General features: G+C 36.4%; 2 protein-coding genes across 2 annotated transcripts; both read right to left on the bottom strand.

Moving 5' to 3' along the window:
- Positions 1–803: 803 nt before the first annotated feature.
- Positions 804–1863, bottom strand: LOC120326055 (EKC/KEOPS complex subunit TP53RK-like). Its single transcript, XM_039392272.2, has one exon. It carries the CDS (start codon positions 1861–1863, stop codon positions 1159–1161), a length of 705 nt encoding a protein of 234 aa, XP_039248206.2. The 3' UTR covers positions 804–1158.
- A 59-nt stretch (positions 1864–1922) lies between these two features.
- LOC120326062 (mitochondrial import inner membrane translocase subunit TIM14-like) lies at positions 1923–5529 on the bottom strand. Its single transcript, XM_039392285.2, has one exon. It carries the CDS (start codon positions 3226–3228, stop codon positions 2875–2877), a length of 354 nt encoding a protein of 117 aa, XP_039248219.1. The 5' UTR covers positions 3229–5529; the 3' UTR covers positions 1923–2874.
- Positions 5530–17872: the final 12343 nt, after the last annotated feature.

The raw sequence follows: 17872 nt of genomic DNA, 5'->3' as shown, positions 1-17872 counted from the left end.
CTTGAGCACGCCCTGAACCCCCAGCCGTGTCTTCGCGCATTTTTGTCGCTCCCTTTTCTGGCCCTCTAATTTTATTCTGCTGTGTATTTTGGCTCGCGGTCAATCAACTTGGGGGAACCCTCATGTAAATTGTTTCTTAGTTAAATACATACCAATTTTTGAACGATACAAATAGTTTTATCGCTGATAGGAAATTATTTACCACCCCCTAAATTTCGCACCACCCTCCCTAAAATGAAAAGCTGGGGAACATACTAGTGCTAACTGTATCATAAGAATCAAAGCCAGCGTAATGCAGTCGTCATGGGTTTAAGTGCATTGCGCACAGCGTTGGCGCAAATATAAACCCAGTGGATAGCAGTATGCAATTGCGTTTCTTGCCACAATTGTAAAATGCTTGTTGGAAAGGAATCTGACCTCGGTCAGACTAAACGTTACAGAAATACATTTGTGCTAGTGTGCAGCAATACTCACTGGAACTGACTGTGGAAATCACGACATTTTAGACTTAGACCATATAGCTGGGGAAGAATGCAATTACCGTCCATATTCCATACCAACATTAGTTATTATATATTAACGCATTCCATCAGTTTAGGTTAAATCAATGTGGTCGTCGCGAATTGCACACAATAAAGGCATTTGCTTACGGCTTCCAGATAACCGATCCGTGACCTCACATGGGGGCCGAAGTTCCTGTTTGAGAAACACTGTCACAATCTAAGAGGCGGCCGTATCCCTCTTGCCTGTCGTCATGCTGTCCCCAGAATTCCAGCAACAACAAAAAATTTCACGAGAACGGGTTTTAGATTTTGCAAATTCTTTAATGTTCTCGGAGATGGATGACATACGGGTGGTAAAATACCAAGTTGTTCCATCAACAATATATATCATAATACTTGAAACACCGCGGAAGAACATATATATTTGGAATTTCATGGATGCAAGATCTGTTATTCAAAAATGCAAGGACTGCTGTAAATATCTGGTCAGCCCCTTAACTGTTACTTGAGACAATATATAGTTTGGGAACACCTGCTTTTAAGAGTTCCTATTCATTAAAAGTGTTCTCACCACTACAGGTTTAGAACAATGAAAACCAGTGGATGTGTTTCATATATAGCAATTAGTAAAATAGCACTATCATGACACACTACTTCACCCTACCATAGTTCGCTTTCGACCTCGCAGTTTTACTTCCTCATATTTAGATATTATACCTTTGCAGTTGGTGGAATGCGATTTGTAGGACTTAATCAAAGCACCGAAAAGATTTTCACTATTTGGATGAGTACTTAAGAATGCTTTTTCCAAAACATACAAATCAACACCCTTGTCTTCGACAAGTCGAGACGATGAGCTCAAACCAAAGTCAATGAAAATTATTTTCACAACATTGTTTCCTTCGCTGCCTTCCTGACATTCAACCAAGATGTTTGAAGAAGTCAAATCTCCGTGTATTATATCAGAGTTGTGAATCATAGCAAGTTTTTGTCCAACATTCTCAATAACTTGAACCAATTCTGGTGGGTATTGTCCAGGTGTATCATATTTCTCATATGCTTGAAATATGTGCTCTTTCAATGTCTGTGCCATGTCAAAGTATTCAAGTACAAGCACACCCATATCCAAATCTACAAAATACACAGCTGGAGTTTGAACTCCAATATTCCTACATCTTAGTAAGGAACGTGCTTCTTGGGTTATTCTTTTCTTAGTCAGTTTTTCATCCAGTTCGGGATGGCGATATTTTTTCGAAAAACGAAACTTAATAATTGCAGTTCGACCGAGAAACTCACATTTATAAATTTTAGCCTCAGCACCTTGATGCAAAAGCACTCCATGATTTACATAGGGATTCATTATTAATTCTGAAAAATGTACAAACAGTCAATAGATGAGAATCAAATACAAAAAGGAGCTCACGTTTAGAAATAGTATATTTTGCAAAACACATCAAAAACAGACATGGTGGCTATAAACTTTGTGCATACTTTCAAGCAAGGTTCATAATCATAGCAAATAGAATTTGGTGTGATGCTCTATGATTTTCACCAATAACAATTTCATATTTTTAATATAGTGAACATTTTCCAGCATCCTTATAAATTTGTTGTTTGAATCAGCAGACTATTTTCAATACTGGAGTTCCTTTTAAAGGAACTTTCATAAATCATGGGCAACTTCTGATGACTTAATGGTTGACAATAGGCACCAACAATAAAGATATCTTCCTTCGCACATTAGTCCATTCCTACTTCAACCTTTGCTAGGCTATTTTATTAAGCCAAAAATCTCTTAAAAATCTTTTTAAAAACTAACATCTTTGGATTTATTTAGAGTGATCACCTCAAAAAATTCAGGAAGTACGAAATAGAATTATTAAGTAATTTTATTATGTGATCAAATGGATGAAACCTAATAAATACATTCTCTGGCTAGCTTCTAAAAAATATTTTCACCTATTTAATTTCTAACATACCCTGAATTAGTAAATATTACGGACAAACAATTTTAATCAACGAAGAATTAATCAAATTGAGAAAGTGAAACAAGAAACATAAATATCTTGAGTGTTGTTAAATTTTATAGCAAATCAAGTTAAACCTTCATCAGATGGACGTGAATACCAAACCTAGGCTGACAAATTTGAAATATTGCTATTAACAATATGTAACCGTAATCAATAAACCTGAAACATGGTTATGATCCATTGATGAAACATGCCTATTTATCTACCGTATGTACACGAGGCATTGCCATGAAACCTTTTTAAGTTAAGTTACCGTTTTAAATTAAGTTCTCTTATTCTGTTCCATGGCTAACTCAAACAATTCACAGTGTTATAATTTAATCATTTGTTCAAATTTTTTTTTATTTTTTCAATCCATGATCCAACATGTCCTTTGCTTGATTGATTTTGGCGGCAAGATAAGGAGATCCTCCTTTATCAGGATGATTCAGAAGCATAATCCTTCTGTGACATTCTCGTACTCTGTTTCTGTTGCTAGACTGCCCAATTCCTAAAATTAAAGCAGCTTCCCTTTTTGTCATTTTAGTTTCAAAACCACCTCTATAATATTTGTAATTTTCAAAATCAAATTTTCCGAGAGTTTTCAGTGTTTCATCCATCTGACGTGCCGCAGGTCCCGCCATGCGGACAGCTGCTCGAGCTAACAAAGCACTACCAGCAATTCCAAGTCCAACTACAATCATTGTAGTTGCCATGCTTGATCAGTACATATACTCTATAGAAAAAATGAACAAATTGAAAAGTAGAGACTTGATGCATTTAGAATATACAATATTAGACTACTAGATTAGATCTATTGAGAAGAATATAGGTTATGCACAAATTAGCAAATTAAATTAAATGGGAATCATGACATTTCAGCATTTTGATTGAATGATTTTTGAATGTTCAAAATCATCGGAGAAACTACTGAATTATCATCGATCTGGTCCCCTCTAGTAGTTCTAGAATTTTCCCCAATGCTCCAGTAACATAATTGATCCAGTAACCTTATCTTATCATTCAAAAACAGAAAATTACTAAAAAAATGTGTATGCATCAGCAACTTACAGCATGGGGAATTGTTTGGGTATAACAACATCCAAATATTGGAATATACGTTATAATTCAGTAATTGAACTGAAGTGGCCGAAATACTTTTGCAATATTTTAATATTACAACAAAAGAAACACCAACAGAGACATATAGATCAAAGACATGGCAGCATGGCCTGGTGAGTCTGTGAGTGGGATATACTGTTAGTTAAATCATAGATGTGACAGTGTGATGGGCTGTATGTGCAATTTTAATATCAAAATCATGACTAAATACGCTACTTTCATTAACAAAATTCAAAAATATTCAATCAAGGCATGTAACCATCCTCTTCTATTGCATTCTATCCCAGTATCATTAATAAATGTATCTCCAGTCTCCACACTTGAGACTGTGTTGGCCGAAACGTCTGAAATCACAGACTTAGTGACATCAAGAAACAAACAACAGATAACAGTAATAGCGAATTTTTAATTGCAGGACTAGGATGGCAAACTGGTATGCGAAAATGGAAGAATTTTGGGCAAATAACAGCACACAAGCATGAAAATAGGTTCAAACGGAATTAAGATGCTCTCATTATAATAGGGCTTGGTATACAAAACTTACTATTCTGATATTTGAGAACATACACAATCGATTTTTGTGTGGACGTTTTAGTCGATACTACAGTATCATGATAATCACTAGATACCCTATATTTTCTATTTCCAAGCATGGAACGGCGACATGCATTTACACTTTATCCTAGAAATTTTTCAATTGTTTGTTTACACTGCTACATGCCGCCTCAATCATCACGTATTATTAAAGACCGATCATTTTAGTGTAGCTGCTCTGTATTAATTACATCTTGGGTGAGAACGTACTACCGTCTGACCAGGGTTGCCAGACCCCAGCGATCAAAAAAAGCCAAATCAAGACATAAAAAAAGCCAGAAAAAGCCAACAATTTTACTAAGTACAAAAGCCCCATAATTTGTCAGATTTTGAGCCCTTGGCAACGTACTGATGATGATGTAGAGCCATCAGTTCATTCAGTGAGGCACAAAAATAGAAAGTAAAGTTTCTATATGACTGTAGAAAGTAAAATAAATATCAAGCGGACATCATTATTTTACCATTCAATATATACAATAGGCCTACAGGGTGACGCTTCAGTCTGTCAGTATTTAATATACCTACATGTTTCCACTTGTGATATACCTTAAAAAATTCTCCCTATATCGTACTTCACTATTGAATATTTTTTTACTTTCAAAATTTATAAACCATCAATTTTAGTAAAAAATTTATCTAACCCCCTGCCGCTCACAGGTGGACCACTGATATCTAATTCAGTAATTTTAGCGTAGTTAATCACATCGTTACTGCAATTGCAGAATTAAACTAAAGCTCACATAAACCATATCAGGCATAATGAAAATTAAGTTATACAACTATTTTTTGGAAACAGAGCGCAAAACTGACAAATAACACGCAAAAACTATAAAAACGAGGCAATGTTTACAACCCTGCTCGAACATCTGTCTGAGCAGCTGCAGAAACTGCAATTATTTCTTATTGGGTATGGTTAAGAGTTAATGTGACAAACAAGGAAATCGATGCTCCAGGGATTCTAATGTTAATAAGTAGCTAATACTGTGATAAGTAGGCTACAGGTAATAGGCTATTGTTCAGTTGTTACACACTAAATATTGTATTTCATATGATTTTAATAATAGACACTAGAATAGACTTAAAAAAAGCCAAAAAAAACGCCAAAAAGCCAAACGGAAATTCTGACGCCAAACGCGTTTATAAAAAGCCAAAAATGGCAAATTTGGCGTTAAAAAAGCCAATATGGCAACCCTGCGTCTGACAGTACCCGCCGGATCACAGAGCAGCAGAGTTGAGACAGTCGTTCAAAGCCGCATAACGTACATTTTTATTTATTTTTTTTTCTTATTAACGTACGCATAACGTACATTGCTCGACAGACGACGAGGCCATCGGCAACACGCAAAGTGACTAACACTTTATAGTCACTTTGGCAACACGTGACTAAAAGTAAAATTGCGAAACTGGTCCCACCGCGCACATTTGTGAATGCATTGGCGACATCTGAGGTCCCATCTGACTTGAAAACTCCTATTTCTACGCCAGGTTTTGAAATAAAGGAAGTAGTCTGCTTTACATTTTAATTTGGTGTCTTCGATTTGGTGACAGACAACACATCCACGCCACGTTCATCTGCATTCGCAATCGATGTGTTGGCCACCCCAGGTATAGCATATTGGGTTAATTTAACTAACTTTAGTTAACAGTCGGACGTGTTTCAACTCAAGATTATTTTAATTTGACTTGCAAGTTAGAACTGAACTCAGGCCATGAAACCCAACAATTAGACGACCATTGTTCCGGCTACAATGACATAACCATGATTTAACCATGACATAACAGTCAGAGATGAGCGGAGTCAGAATTTTCAGACTCCGACTCCGTCCTGATCCAAAATCAAAATTCGAACTCGGAGTCCGACTCCGAACAAAGAAAACTATGACTCCTGTTTCGCTCCTGTTGACAAATCTAATATTGACCAAATTTAGTGTTCACTACAGCAGCAACATCAAAAACGTGCTGCGCTGATGTATTTTATGTTTTTCCATCCTGACATCTGAAACACTTGAGAATATCTGAAAATATTCATTATTATGTTTCCCAAACTCACATTTAAACATTGCTAAAACTAAAACCACTGACTATGGGGGGGGGGGGGGGACTATGGGGGATCAACTGGGAGGACTGACTATGCAATATAGTGTTCACTACAGCAGCATCTAAACATTGCAAAGTCACACTAGCGCACACTCATTACTATGTTCAATGACATAACAAAATTCAGGGATCGTATAAAAAATTAGTTATAGTCATAGAATAATATTTTGCTTGAGGCTTGCTCACCCCATTAATTCAGTGTGTGCGTGCTGGTGGGCAGGCACATGAGATACTTCATGTTTTAAACTTTTTTGTAGGTTTTGCCTGCCCTCCAGAATTCTCCATTTTAAATTTAGGTTTGTTATGGAGTTTTCGAAATAAACTATCTATCTATCTATCTAAACTATCACTACAATCACATTTAAATATTGCAAAGTCTGCATAGAACTGATGCTTCATAGCCACAATTACATTCAAGTATTCAACATTATTCTTCGCCAAGAGCATGTTCCATCTGTTGATTATACAGTGAGTGTTCTACATAACAGTGAACAGCATAGGATGCATTTCCTAGGTAATGCACACCAAATTCACGACACATACTGGTACAGGCATGTCTGCATGTGAGTTCCGGTACCGGTATTCGCTACAACCCGACAACCGCATCCAAACACAGAACACCAGAACTCTGTTTAAAATTATAAAACACCCAGTTCAGGCTTGTACCGATACAGAAGTGGTAAACACAGATTCATAAATGGTACCGGTAGCATCCTGAAGAAGCACGATTATGTATTAATATTTATGTACGGTACAGATAATTCAAGTCCGTTCAAATTATGCCTGCACCGGTACGTACAGACGTACGGTACTTCTATCGGTCACGGTATATTATAGATTTAGTTGAGACTCCTGATTGACTCCGGGCAACCAAGAATGTTCCCACTCCTGATCCGATCCTGTTTGTTGAAAACCCTGCCGGAGTCCTGTTTTTCGGAGTCCTGAATCCTGTTTGTGCTCAACACTAATAACAGTGTCGTGTAGGGTTGGATTATCCGGATAGCGAATAACCGGTTAACCAAGAGGTATTTTGCTATCTGATATCCGGTTATTATTGTGACGGTTAACCGGATAATGAAAAAGTATAAATAATGCATATGCGCATTAGCGATTTTTATATTTTTTGTTGAGTGGCGACTGACATCTCCCAGAGCATATAATAACAACTTTTCCCACTCTAATCTGCCTATATTTTAGCCATCCGTATAATGCTGGGGTGAACTTCACTATTACATCACAAAACACGCAGAACAAATGTGAATATTGCGCTTATTAGAAGAGCTCATTTGCTTTATAAATAGGCTTACCATACGTCCCGGTTTAGCCGGGACAGTCCCGGATTTGACAAGCTGTCCCGGCGTCCCGGCCGGTTGACTCAAATGTCCCGGTTTGTCAGCACGGTTTTCATGGGTAAAAAATTCAAATTCATTATTATTACAAATTTTTTTTTAACGGAGACAGCCCATTTACCACTGTTTTGCGACACACTTTGCTAGTTCAGAGAGAGAAATCGCTCTATTGTTATGTCACAATTGGTATATGTTTTAATGTGTTTTCTGGCGTTAACTGCAATGTCGTTAGGTTGTCGAAATGCCAAAAAGAAAGTACAAGTTTTCTGATGAGTTGAAGAAAGATTTTCCTTATTTGAAGCAAACTGAAGTAGGAAAGGTACACTGTACGCATTGCAGATCTGTTTTTCTATTAGTCAGGGCGGACGTTCAGATGTCAACGATCATATCCAAAGCAGGAAGCACAAAACATTGAGGCATCGACTCGACTGACCAATTTTGCCATAACAAATTCAGGTGATTCTGTGTCGTTGGCAGCCAACATTTACCTATCACACTGCTATTCATGACCAAAGTTTTGACTGCACCTCTAAATTAATTTCAAATTTTTTTGAGGCTAAATTTGCATTAACTTGTAAATATACACAGTTAGAATTTCTGATGTCCGCTGTCTGATAAGCGGATTCGCTGATTTTGCACGTTTAGCCAGAAATAAATGAGAGTCGGTGCATTGCTCCGCTGTTCTCCTCTGAATTCAATGATGATTTACTTCAAGCTCGAATGGCAACAAAACGCCGAAAAGTTGATGCTAAGTGCAAAGGGTTCAATGGCGCTGAAAATATTTAAATGGAATTTTATGAGATGCAATGAGGAAATAAATCTATATCTATTCGAGAGATGTATCACTGTTTGATTTTTAATATAAAAAGTATCATCCGTTCAGTTTCAACTTTCTAAAAATATGTGCGGCCCGCCAATGACTCGCAACCCTTAATTTTGGCCCGCGGGCGACAAAAGGTTGCCGACCCTTGCCGTAGATGTTGCAAATATTCTGTCAGAGGTGAAGCTAAATTTGCAGGGAAAAAATTTGTATTTAAAAAGAATGTTTGCGATTTTTACTTGAAATGTCTATCGTATATAGAGCTGCACGATGAAGCCTACAAAGCTGCCAGGCCACACATATGGACAAATTTGAAGAGTGAAATAAACTGGACTGAAGTGTTGGTCTGCAAAATTGATAAATGATATGTTTGGTTAGCTGATCAGGTTTTGAATAGCGATGCACTTTTCGACGAATACTGATAAAGAGATATTTATCTGAGCATGGTTCAAATGCAATTTGACGTCCTTTGCCGGTTGAAATTAAGTGGACAGAGATGTTTAACGTTTTTTCCAACAGAAATATTAGCATTTCGAATTTGCAGCAAATTGGTTGATTTTGTTTTTCGGAACATCGCCATCTGTTGAAAGGATTTTTTCCATTGTTAAAAAATTTTGGTTCGAAAGCAGGTGCAGAATGCCAGAAGAAAATATAAAACCACTCCGTAACCTGCAAATTTAATGGTGATGTCTCTTGTTATCATTTTCATGACAAAATCAAAACAAGAATTTTTGAGAAAGATTCCATCTGCGGAAAAATACTTTTGGTCTAAATGAATAATACAAACTAATTTTTTGTGTTTTTTCTAATTCAATAATCAGTAGAGATTTACAGCCGTATATACCCGCAATAGCATGGTAGACGTTCCAATATTATCAAGACTGGCAATCGACCGAATGTTTGCCAAATCGCACCGTCCCGGTTTTTTGTTTCAGATTTATGGTAAGCCTATTTATAAAGTTAGATTTGAACTGGAGGTACAGTTTAAGCAAGACTAACTTAAACGAATTCAGTTAAAAGGCATTGGTTGGGTGGGTGTGAGTTTGTTGCTTTTTCGTCGGGTGTGGCTTTTAGTTGTTGCGTGTATTGAGGGAACGCATTTCATCATGATGTAAACCAGTTTGAATTTTGAGGACTTATTTCACAACCTTTCCGATTTCATGTAATCTGTGTAGCATTTGAAAATTTTGAGTACACGACCAAATGTTATGTGCTTGCTTTTAACTTTGGTATATATCTTTTTTCAAATTTCCATGTATCAACCGAATCAATAGATATACCAGCCGAAATGAATCTATTCTAAACTAATTGAACTTAAAAGCTTAAAGAAATGGTCATCGTGAGTCTGCGACACCAAAATTTAGTACGAGTCAAAAATTAAAGAAAATATGCTCAAGACACAAAAAAAAAGGAATAATATAAATTTTGACAAAGGATTCGAATATGAGAAAATGACTTAGCAGTCGAGGGAAAGACAATTAGGACACAGTATTTAAAAACATGTTTCATTATATTATCCAGCTGTACTTCTGTACGATTACAGAGCTCAAATTTTTATTTATCGACACATGCACATCAGAATGCACAATCATTTTTATTCGAGCTAAATAATACATATGTACGTATTTACAATAAAACTGTTTGGTGGTTTTTAGTCAATTCGCCGCAAAAATCTTGTGAAATCGGTTCTCTGAAGTTAGCAGTAACTATCCGGTTCACCAGCCATGCTTTCAAAATATTCATCGGTATTCGTAAATAAACACGATTTCAATACATGTATTCGGATTTATGAATCCGGTGTCTTCGTCAGATCAAGATTAAAGAGCATATCACCAGACAATACAACCACAGTCCACCAAGCAACCAACCTCCAGCAAATATCAGTTTATTTGCTACAGTAGTATATATTTACGCTACAATAGTACCCAGCACCTGCATACTTCAGCATCAAGTGACAGCTGCACACACGGAAGTTTGCAGTGTAGCAAATGTGAATTGCAACTATAGACTTTAATGTTATTTGACCACAGAGAATGATAATAGTATGTTGATTCAATGAATAGGTTCATGTTCATGCCCTATTTTCCTGACAATGATCTATCTTGACAAGCGATAAGCCTTTTGTACCGAGCGTTCTTTGTATCAAGCAATTTGTTACGTGTTTCCTGCTATCGTTCGGGGGTTGAAATATGTGATTATGTTTTTGGTGATTCTTATTGCTTGAATTCGACAATCTAACTACCTAGGCTTGTCGACAGGTACCGATATTAGTAAGGACAATTGAGTGACAGCGTTACGAGCGCCAATAAGATTTTCCATTCTCATCTTTTTGATCATGTTACATCCGAATGAGTAGTTGACGTAAGTCCTTATCTTTCCATTCATGAATCACTGCAGGCTAAACCAGTGGTCCCACCCTCTGATACGCAAACCGGATTTTTTGCCAGGCTGCGAGAAATTATGTTGGTTTGTTATTTTGAACCAGTGCAGCCGCGTGGTTATCGAATATACAAAGCAAAATTGCTTTATTTGGCAATTGGCCCTTAATTATGTGTTTCACAAGTAGGCTTGTACGTAATTTACGGAATTATTTCGAGTTACGGAAGCGAAGTTACGAATTACGTAAAGTCGTTATTATTGGTCGAGCGCTTTCGCGCTTATCAAACAGCAATAAAAAGACGGAAGAGAAATTGCGTAATGAACCAACGCAACTTAGTCTTTTCGGCATCGGTAAAGCGATTGAGACGGCAGAGAAACAACAATACGACGCGATTTCCCGTGTTTATTCTGCGCCAGATCCATTTTCTATTACAAAATCTTGATGTTCTGTTACCGATTTTATCGTTATATATCTGTCCGAACTTGGCATTGCTCAATATGTTTTTCACAATGCCTCGCAATATGTCGGCCAAATAAGATTACCTGTCTTTACCAAATGCGGCAACTTATTTCGATTTATCGTCGACTCGAATACCACCGGCACTCGACCAAACTTGTGTCAATCTTGGCAAATAGGATTGTCGACTTGAGTTATAAAAATAAATTAATATTTTCATGAGTGCAAAATAAATGTCACAAAATGCATTGTTTTGCGATATACCTTTGTATTTTCGGAGAAGGCATGTCGTATAAGTACGGTATTTTAAATTATGCGCAAATAATTAATATTTGATCTAAATTTATCGCAAATAATGTTATAACATTTAGGCCGCGAAATGATTTAATGTAAAATGAAGCATGGAAATCGGAATATCGTCAATAAGTCGACATCAATAATTATTATAAAATGTTAACTAAGTAGTAAAGTCGGATATTGTAAAAAACGGTGAAATAACAAGTCTTTGTCGCGAGGCAAGCAGAAGTATAATCAAACGAGAGAATACGCTTGTAGTTGATTAATAAATTAGCAACCCGGAATTTTTATTTAATACGAAAGTCGTAATAATACGTTAATAGGATTTTAAAAAAGTCAACTATCGTTTCATAAAAATGTTGGTAATGATAAAATTGATCGCATAAAATTTGGTGATAAAGTTGATAAAGGAAAATTAAGCTAATACAAAAGATAAAAATCAGAATAAAATTATTTTGAATTCACTCCTTGATATTTGTCTTTAACATCTGTCGCCGGCGTGTAGTACTGCCGGGAATATGAAAACCAAACTTCGATGTCCCATTCGGAATAGAAGTGGATTAAATTTGTTGTTATGATAGGTTTAAATGTGTGAAAAAATATCGCAATTACGGGGTCATTACGTAATCGATTTGGACGTAATTACGGAATTGATTTTTGTCAATTACGTGCAAGCCTATTCACAAGTATGGTATTGATTGCCTTGACCAATATTCACACTTTCATTGGACACGTAAGTGGACCTATGGATCGTTTTGTTATTATGTTGTTGTTCTTTGACACAAACTTTTATCGTTATTAAGTCTCTTTTCTCTTTGATTACTTGACCAATTGCTTTGGAATTTTCAGTGGTTAAAGTTTTGATTATTTCGCTAGAAGGCTATTACTTTTATTTACCTAAATTTTTTTTATACAATATACAATTTATTTCGGCATTCTGAAAACACAAAAACTTGAACACAAAACACATACCATACATGGAAGAAAATGCCCGGAAAACGAACAAAACTTATGAATAAAGTTTATAACGCACAATGCGCGTGCTTCTTTACTAAAAATAATATATGATGAGCAGCAGATAAATAATAAAAGGCTCCATGGGCGTTTCATGTGAATAAGTGGGTCAAACATACATGTTGAAAAAAATGACAATAAAGTTGATAGTGTGTCGGATACAAACGCGTTTCAGCCAAATAGACGCATTTGGGCAATAATTACACGTAATCGAAGAGACTGCAAATTAATCACAACAAAACAAACAAACTCTAGAACACGCATATACAGATACCAAAATTTGAAGGCAGTCCAATTGTTGCACATAAAAACCAACAATAAAAGTTTCCATAGATTTCGAATGAATCGAGGGCATTCTTTGCATTAAATATAATTACAGTATATGTTGGTTTGCTACTGTTACAGGATTCTTCATTGTTCTGACCATATGTTCGTATTTCGCTTGAGAACCCCAACCCTCATCCATTTGCAGTCCTTTCACGCAGATCCAATGGTTCAGTATTCTTAATTTCGTCCAGGTTTGCAACCACTCTTTTCGGATCCATCTGTTACCGGTACAGTTCTGAAACCAGATTCACTGAAGGAATTATTTTTGTCCGGGTTTCCAAGTTTTAGTCCAAAATTTCTCTTTTTCATTCCATTATTTCATCGCCCAATAGCAGTACCACGTCCGCACCCGACGGCGGTCAGATCAGATAGTGCACTTTAAGTGATTCGTTTTTTGCGTGCGAAGACGTGAGCAGAATAAAAAATAGCGGCACCTTGTGGCGTTTGCGGCGATGGTATATCAGCTGAGAAGCCCTGCTCCTCCCACGATCGATCATTTCCTCCGCAACACTCACGAAATACTGAATGTATGGAATTTTTTTGTGATTTGTTTCACAAAAGAATTTATACGAATTGTATACAGCTGTGATGAGTAGGCGGAAAAATACGTTTTGCCACCATTCGTCGTAAAGGCCAATCATCTGGTGAGCGTGATCAACATCTCTCACTCTCATATATATATTTATTGTAAAAGACAATGGGAATGGACAAGGAACATCTCGTTTCGAACCATCCTTTTGTTTTCTATTTATACTTTTTTCTACTGCCTCATGGCAGTTAGACATGAGTAGCCTGGTGTCTCTCTATTTATTACAAGTATTTTCCTCAAAATTATATGCTCACCGAATGCTTGGGTCGCGAGTAATTAGAATAATATTTTTAGAGTCGCGCCAAAAAGTAATTGCGGAGCACCAACCATGGGCAGTTGTACTTTTTGCCCCTCTCTCGACACGCCACTGATCGTCAGAAGAGTTTTACATAAGCCGAAGCGCAATTTACATCGTCGATGTATACCATACACAAATTGGAATGGGCCCAGCAACGAACCATGGGGAACGCCCACATAAACATGTTGACGACGAGATTCTATGGAAGAAAATGGTAGTAATTGGCTCCAACCGACCAGGTAACTCGCAAAAAGTCCGCTATATTTCAGTTTGCTTATGAATATTTCATGATCCACCATGTCAAATGCTTTTTAGGTCCAAGAATATGCTACAGTACAACCATCATTTATCTACGATTTCATAATATTCAATGGTAATATCTCAAATTGCATGTGTTGAGGAATGATGATTCCGAAATTAAAACTGATGACAATTTATAATAAAATGTTTATATAAAAAAAATTGAAGACGCACATGCAATAGCTTCTCAGAGATAACTGAAAGGCGTAAAAGAATTTATGTAGGACGATAATTCGCAACACACCAGGACACACGTAATGGTACTACAGGTCTTTTACAAGATAAGCTGGTTCATGATCAAACCCTGTTGCTCTTTTTATTTTTAGAGAATAATATTTTAATTCAGTAACTGAAGCATCTTCCATGGAACATGGACGATATCCTAAGACTATACTTTTCTCTCTATTACGTATTGTTGTTGAATGTTTCATATTTCCTGAATAGGAATTCATTTCTTTTGTTTCTATTTGTGAATCTCACAATTATTGGTGTAGCTCTGGAGTTGTTTCTTGGAATTCGGTGTGATACCGAGATGTCAAGCCTCTCAAAACCGGTACCTGTTAATGTCCCCATTTTTACAATGATTCTATCCGAATTTTCTTCTTCGATGAAGAATGCAATTCCAGGTTTTCTCCGCGAACATACTTCAAACTCAGGATTGAACCGATGCTGCATAGATGTAGGACACATGTTCAGAAGGCTTTTATTGCTAAGGGACAGGTCTTTTATCATCTGGTCGAGCTTCACTATATAGTCCTTATTAAACAAAATTTTTCAGTCATTTGCTATGTGTTGTTCATTAGTGATTCATTTATGTGTGTCGACATTTTTTATCGTGCTCCCTTTTTAAGTTAATTTCGAGTTTTAAATTCTTTGTGGGGCGACTTAGTTAATTATAATAACAGTCAATAAATGGAAATGTTGCTGGGAACTGGAAAATATTCGTTTGTAAAAATGATATTTTCATTGGAGCACTGCACAGCGATATAAATGACAAAGTTTAGGCCTGCATATTGCCTCATTTGATGGGGGAAGAGGGTAGAGAAAAAAAGGGAATATATTACATATAAGTCAGCTGAAGGTGACGTTCCTGCTGAGTTTCGTGATAATCCAGAATGCCCGAAGAGGAAATTTGCTGAAATATGCTTACCCGAGATAACCCTTAAGGATCAAGACGAACCAATTAAATATAGAAGCACAGATGCAAGGTGAATCAATCCAATCATTTGTTGTAGACTTGCAAAGCTAAGGCAAGTCTCGTGAATTTAGTGATCTCAAAGATGAGTTGATAAACGACAGAATTTTGGCTGACGTTTCTGATGATAACCTGCCAGAACATTTGCTAAAATAAGCTAATCTTACAGTGAAAAAAGCTTGATATATGTGTGATACAAGAACTCACTGTAGAGTGTAGAAGAATGAATTCTTTGTCGGTAATTGCATCGAGAGAAGTTGATTCTGTATCCCATCTAAAAGATACATGCGCTATAGCAGGGCTGCCATGAGGTCCTTATTTCTATGATTTGCCCTTATTTGAAGGTTTGTCTTAGACATTTCTTTGTCCTTATTTTGACACGTGTACTCATTTTTGTTTCATTTTAGAGGTAGAAGTTTTATTACAGCAAGGCAATGATTGATTTTCTGGAAATGATATTAGAACCTCATTGATTGCTACACATTTTCTTGCCAGTATTGTGGTATATATCACGATGAATCTGTGTTTAATTGAAAGTGCTCAGTCGAAAGAACGTCAAAGACCTTCATATGATGTTTATGACAATGAAAACAAAGACCCCAGTGCATGACATGTATAATGCTGAATATGTTCGTTTGTTTAATTGTGCTGGTTCAATAAAGAACGCTGGTTCCGATGAAGCTTATGCCTGTTTATATGTGAATAACAATCTTTTCAAACTCAAAATTGGTGCTAAATGCAATGTCCTGCCACTTGGCCAACGTGTATCACCTGTCCCACGTGCCCCAAAAGGACAAGTCGCACACAACATTTTTGAGACTCCCCCGATTCTGTAGTGATTTATTACGCACATAATCAAAGGAATTTTAAAACGAATACTGTACTTATCCTGGGCAGTTTTATGGTCTAATACAAGACGGTTTTACAGCTAAACTGACGCCTGATTAATACTTAACAAGGATATTCCAAATAGAAACAAGCATTTAATAACAATGCCGTTCAATGATCAACTGGCTATTTTTTGACTCAGACATTGTTACACTATTTGATATCGAGGAAAAAGTCAATCTGGATGATTCCAACTTCGAGTATAATCGCATTATAAAAATCGCGAACGACTTGTAAAAAGTACTGAGGAAATACGTCAGAGAAATTCGTCATGTGGAATATAATTTTGCAATTCGGAATTTTTCGTAGATGTGAGCGGTTTGCACTTTTTTTATTCGCCTTTGCAGTTAGATGCGCTAAAACGTTTGTTGTTATTTCCGTTATGAAAATGTTTGGACTGCATTGCTATCCCAGACCGAGTTTTTATTGGGTAATACACACGTCGTTGATAAGAATACGGGTTACAAGTCGGTTCTAGAATGTAATGTACCTACCGATCGATTATTACTTCTTTTATATACTTAACTCGAAGATCCAACTCAACTGTAGGCGAATTCTAATGCCCGATATTGATTAACGATAAACTTTTTTGTTGACTATTATTTTGTGTAAACTTATATCATTTCATCATACCGTGTTCAAATTTAATATAAGCATATATCATGGTCATAATGCCTCAAAACGGATTGATATTGCACTGCTTCCCGATGGTCGCCGACCACTGGTTCAAACTACGTACAATGCTCAAAATATATTTTACCTAGATTTTTATATTATAATTGTTGTGATCTTGAAAGATTATGAAATTCGAATTTGATGAATTACGCCAGTGTCCCTAAATATCGATATCCTATGCATGAGACAATAGAAGAATATTGTTGAAAACATTTGATCTGGACAAATCTCAACTCGGTCGATAACAAAAATCTTCGATTATATTGACAGAAATGTGTATGAGAGAATAGGTTTTCTATGCCACCCTCATGCACGTAGGAGGCGGTATAATCTTTGAGACCGTCAAAGATTGATAACTGCCGATTTTCTGTATTTTTTACACCATAAATATACAAATTGGCAAAGACAAAACATTTCATTTATATAACGTTAACGAATAGGTTCCATTTGTATTGTTTACGATGATAACATAATATTATCTTATCAACGCCATCAATCAAACACGTATAAAATTAGTTTGGTACAAAGAAAAAGTCAACGAAAGCAAACCAACTACGATTACGCGTATGTTCTACCGTCTATTTCGATCCACATGACCAACGTGTTTTTCTGTGATTGGTAGGCCAAATCCAGAATCAAAGGTGAATAAAGCGTTCAAACAAGCAAACCAACTACGATTACGCGTATGTTCTACCGTCTATTTCGATCCACATGACCAACGTGTTTTTCTGTGATTGGTAGGCCAAATCCAGAATCAAAGGTGAATAAAGCGTTCATCGATAGTCAAAACATGATTTTTGATAAAAGTAAACACTGACAAAAATTTTGCATGCAAGATTTTTCCGGAAAGACATTTTTTGGCCTCGAAACGAAAGTACTTCAATAACGATATAATAGAAACAAGAGGGGCACGTAAGACAAGTGGGACACGACACTTTTGAGACACCCTGATCAGACCT

The sequence above is a fragment of the Styela clava genome, chromosome 2 (genome assembly GCF_964204865.1).
Source record: "Styela clava chromosome 2, kaStyClav1.hap1.2, whole genome shotgun sequence".
Lineage (NCBI taxonomy): Eukaryota > Metazoa > Chordata > Ascidiacea > Stolidobranchia > Styelidae > Styela > Styela clava.
This window is presented reverse-complemented; position numbering and strand designations above follow the sequence as displayed.

Excerpts from the sequence above, each read along its gene's own strand:
- LOC120326062 (XM_039392285.2), bottom strand. The coding sequence starts at position 3,228 with ATGGCAACTACAATGATTGTAGTTGGACTTGGAATTGCTGGTAGTGCT.
- LOC120326055 (XM_039392272.2), bottom strand. The coding sequence starts at position 1,863 with ATGAATCCCTATGTAAATCATGGAGTGCTTTTGCATCAAGGTGCTGAG.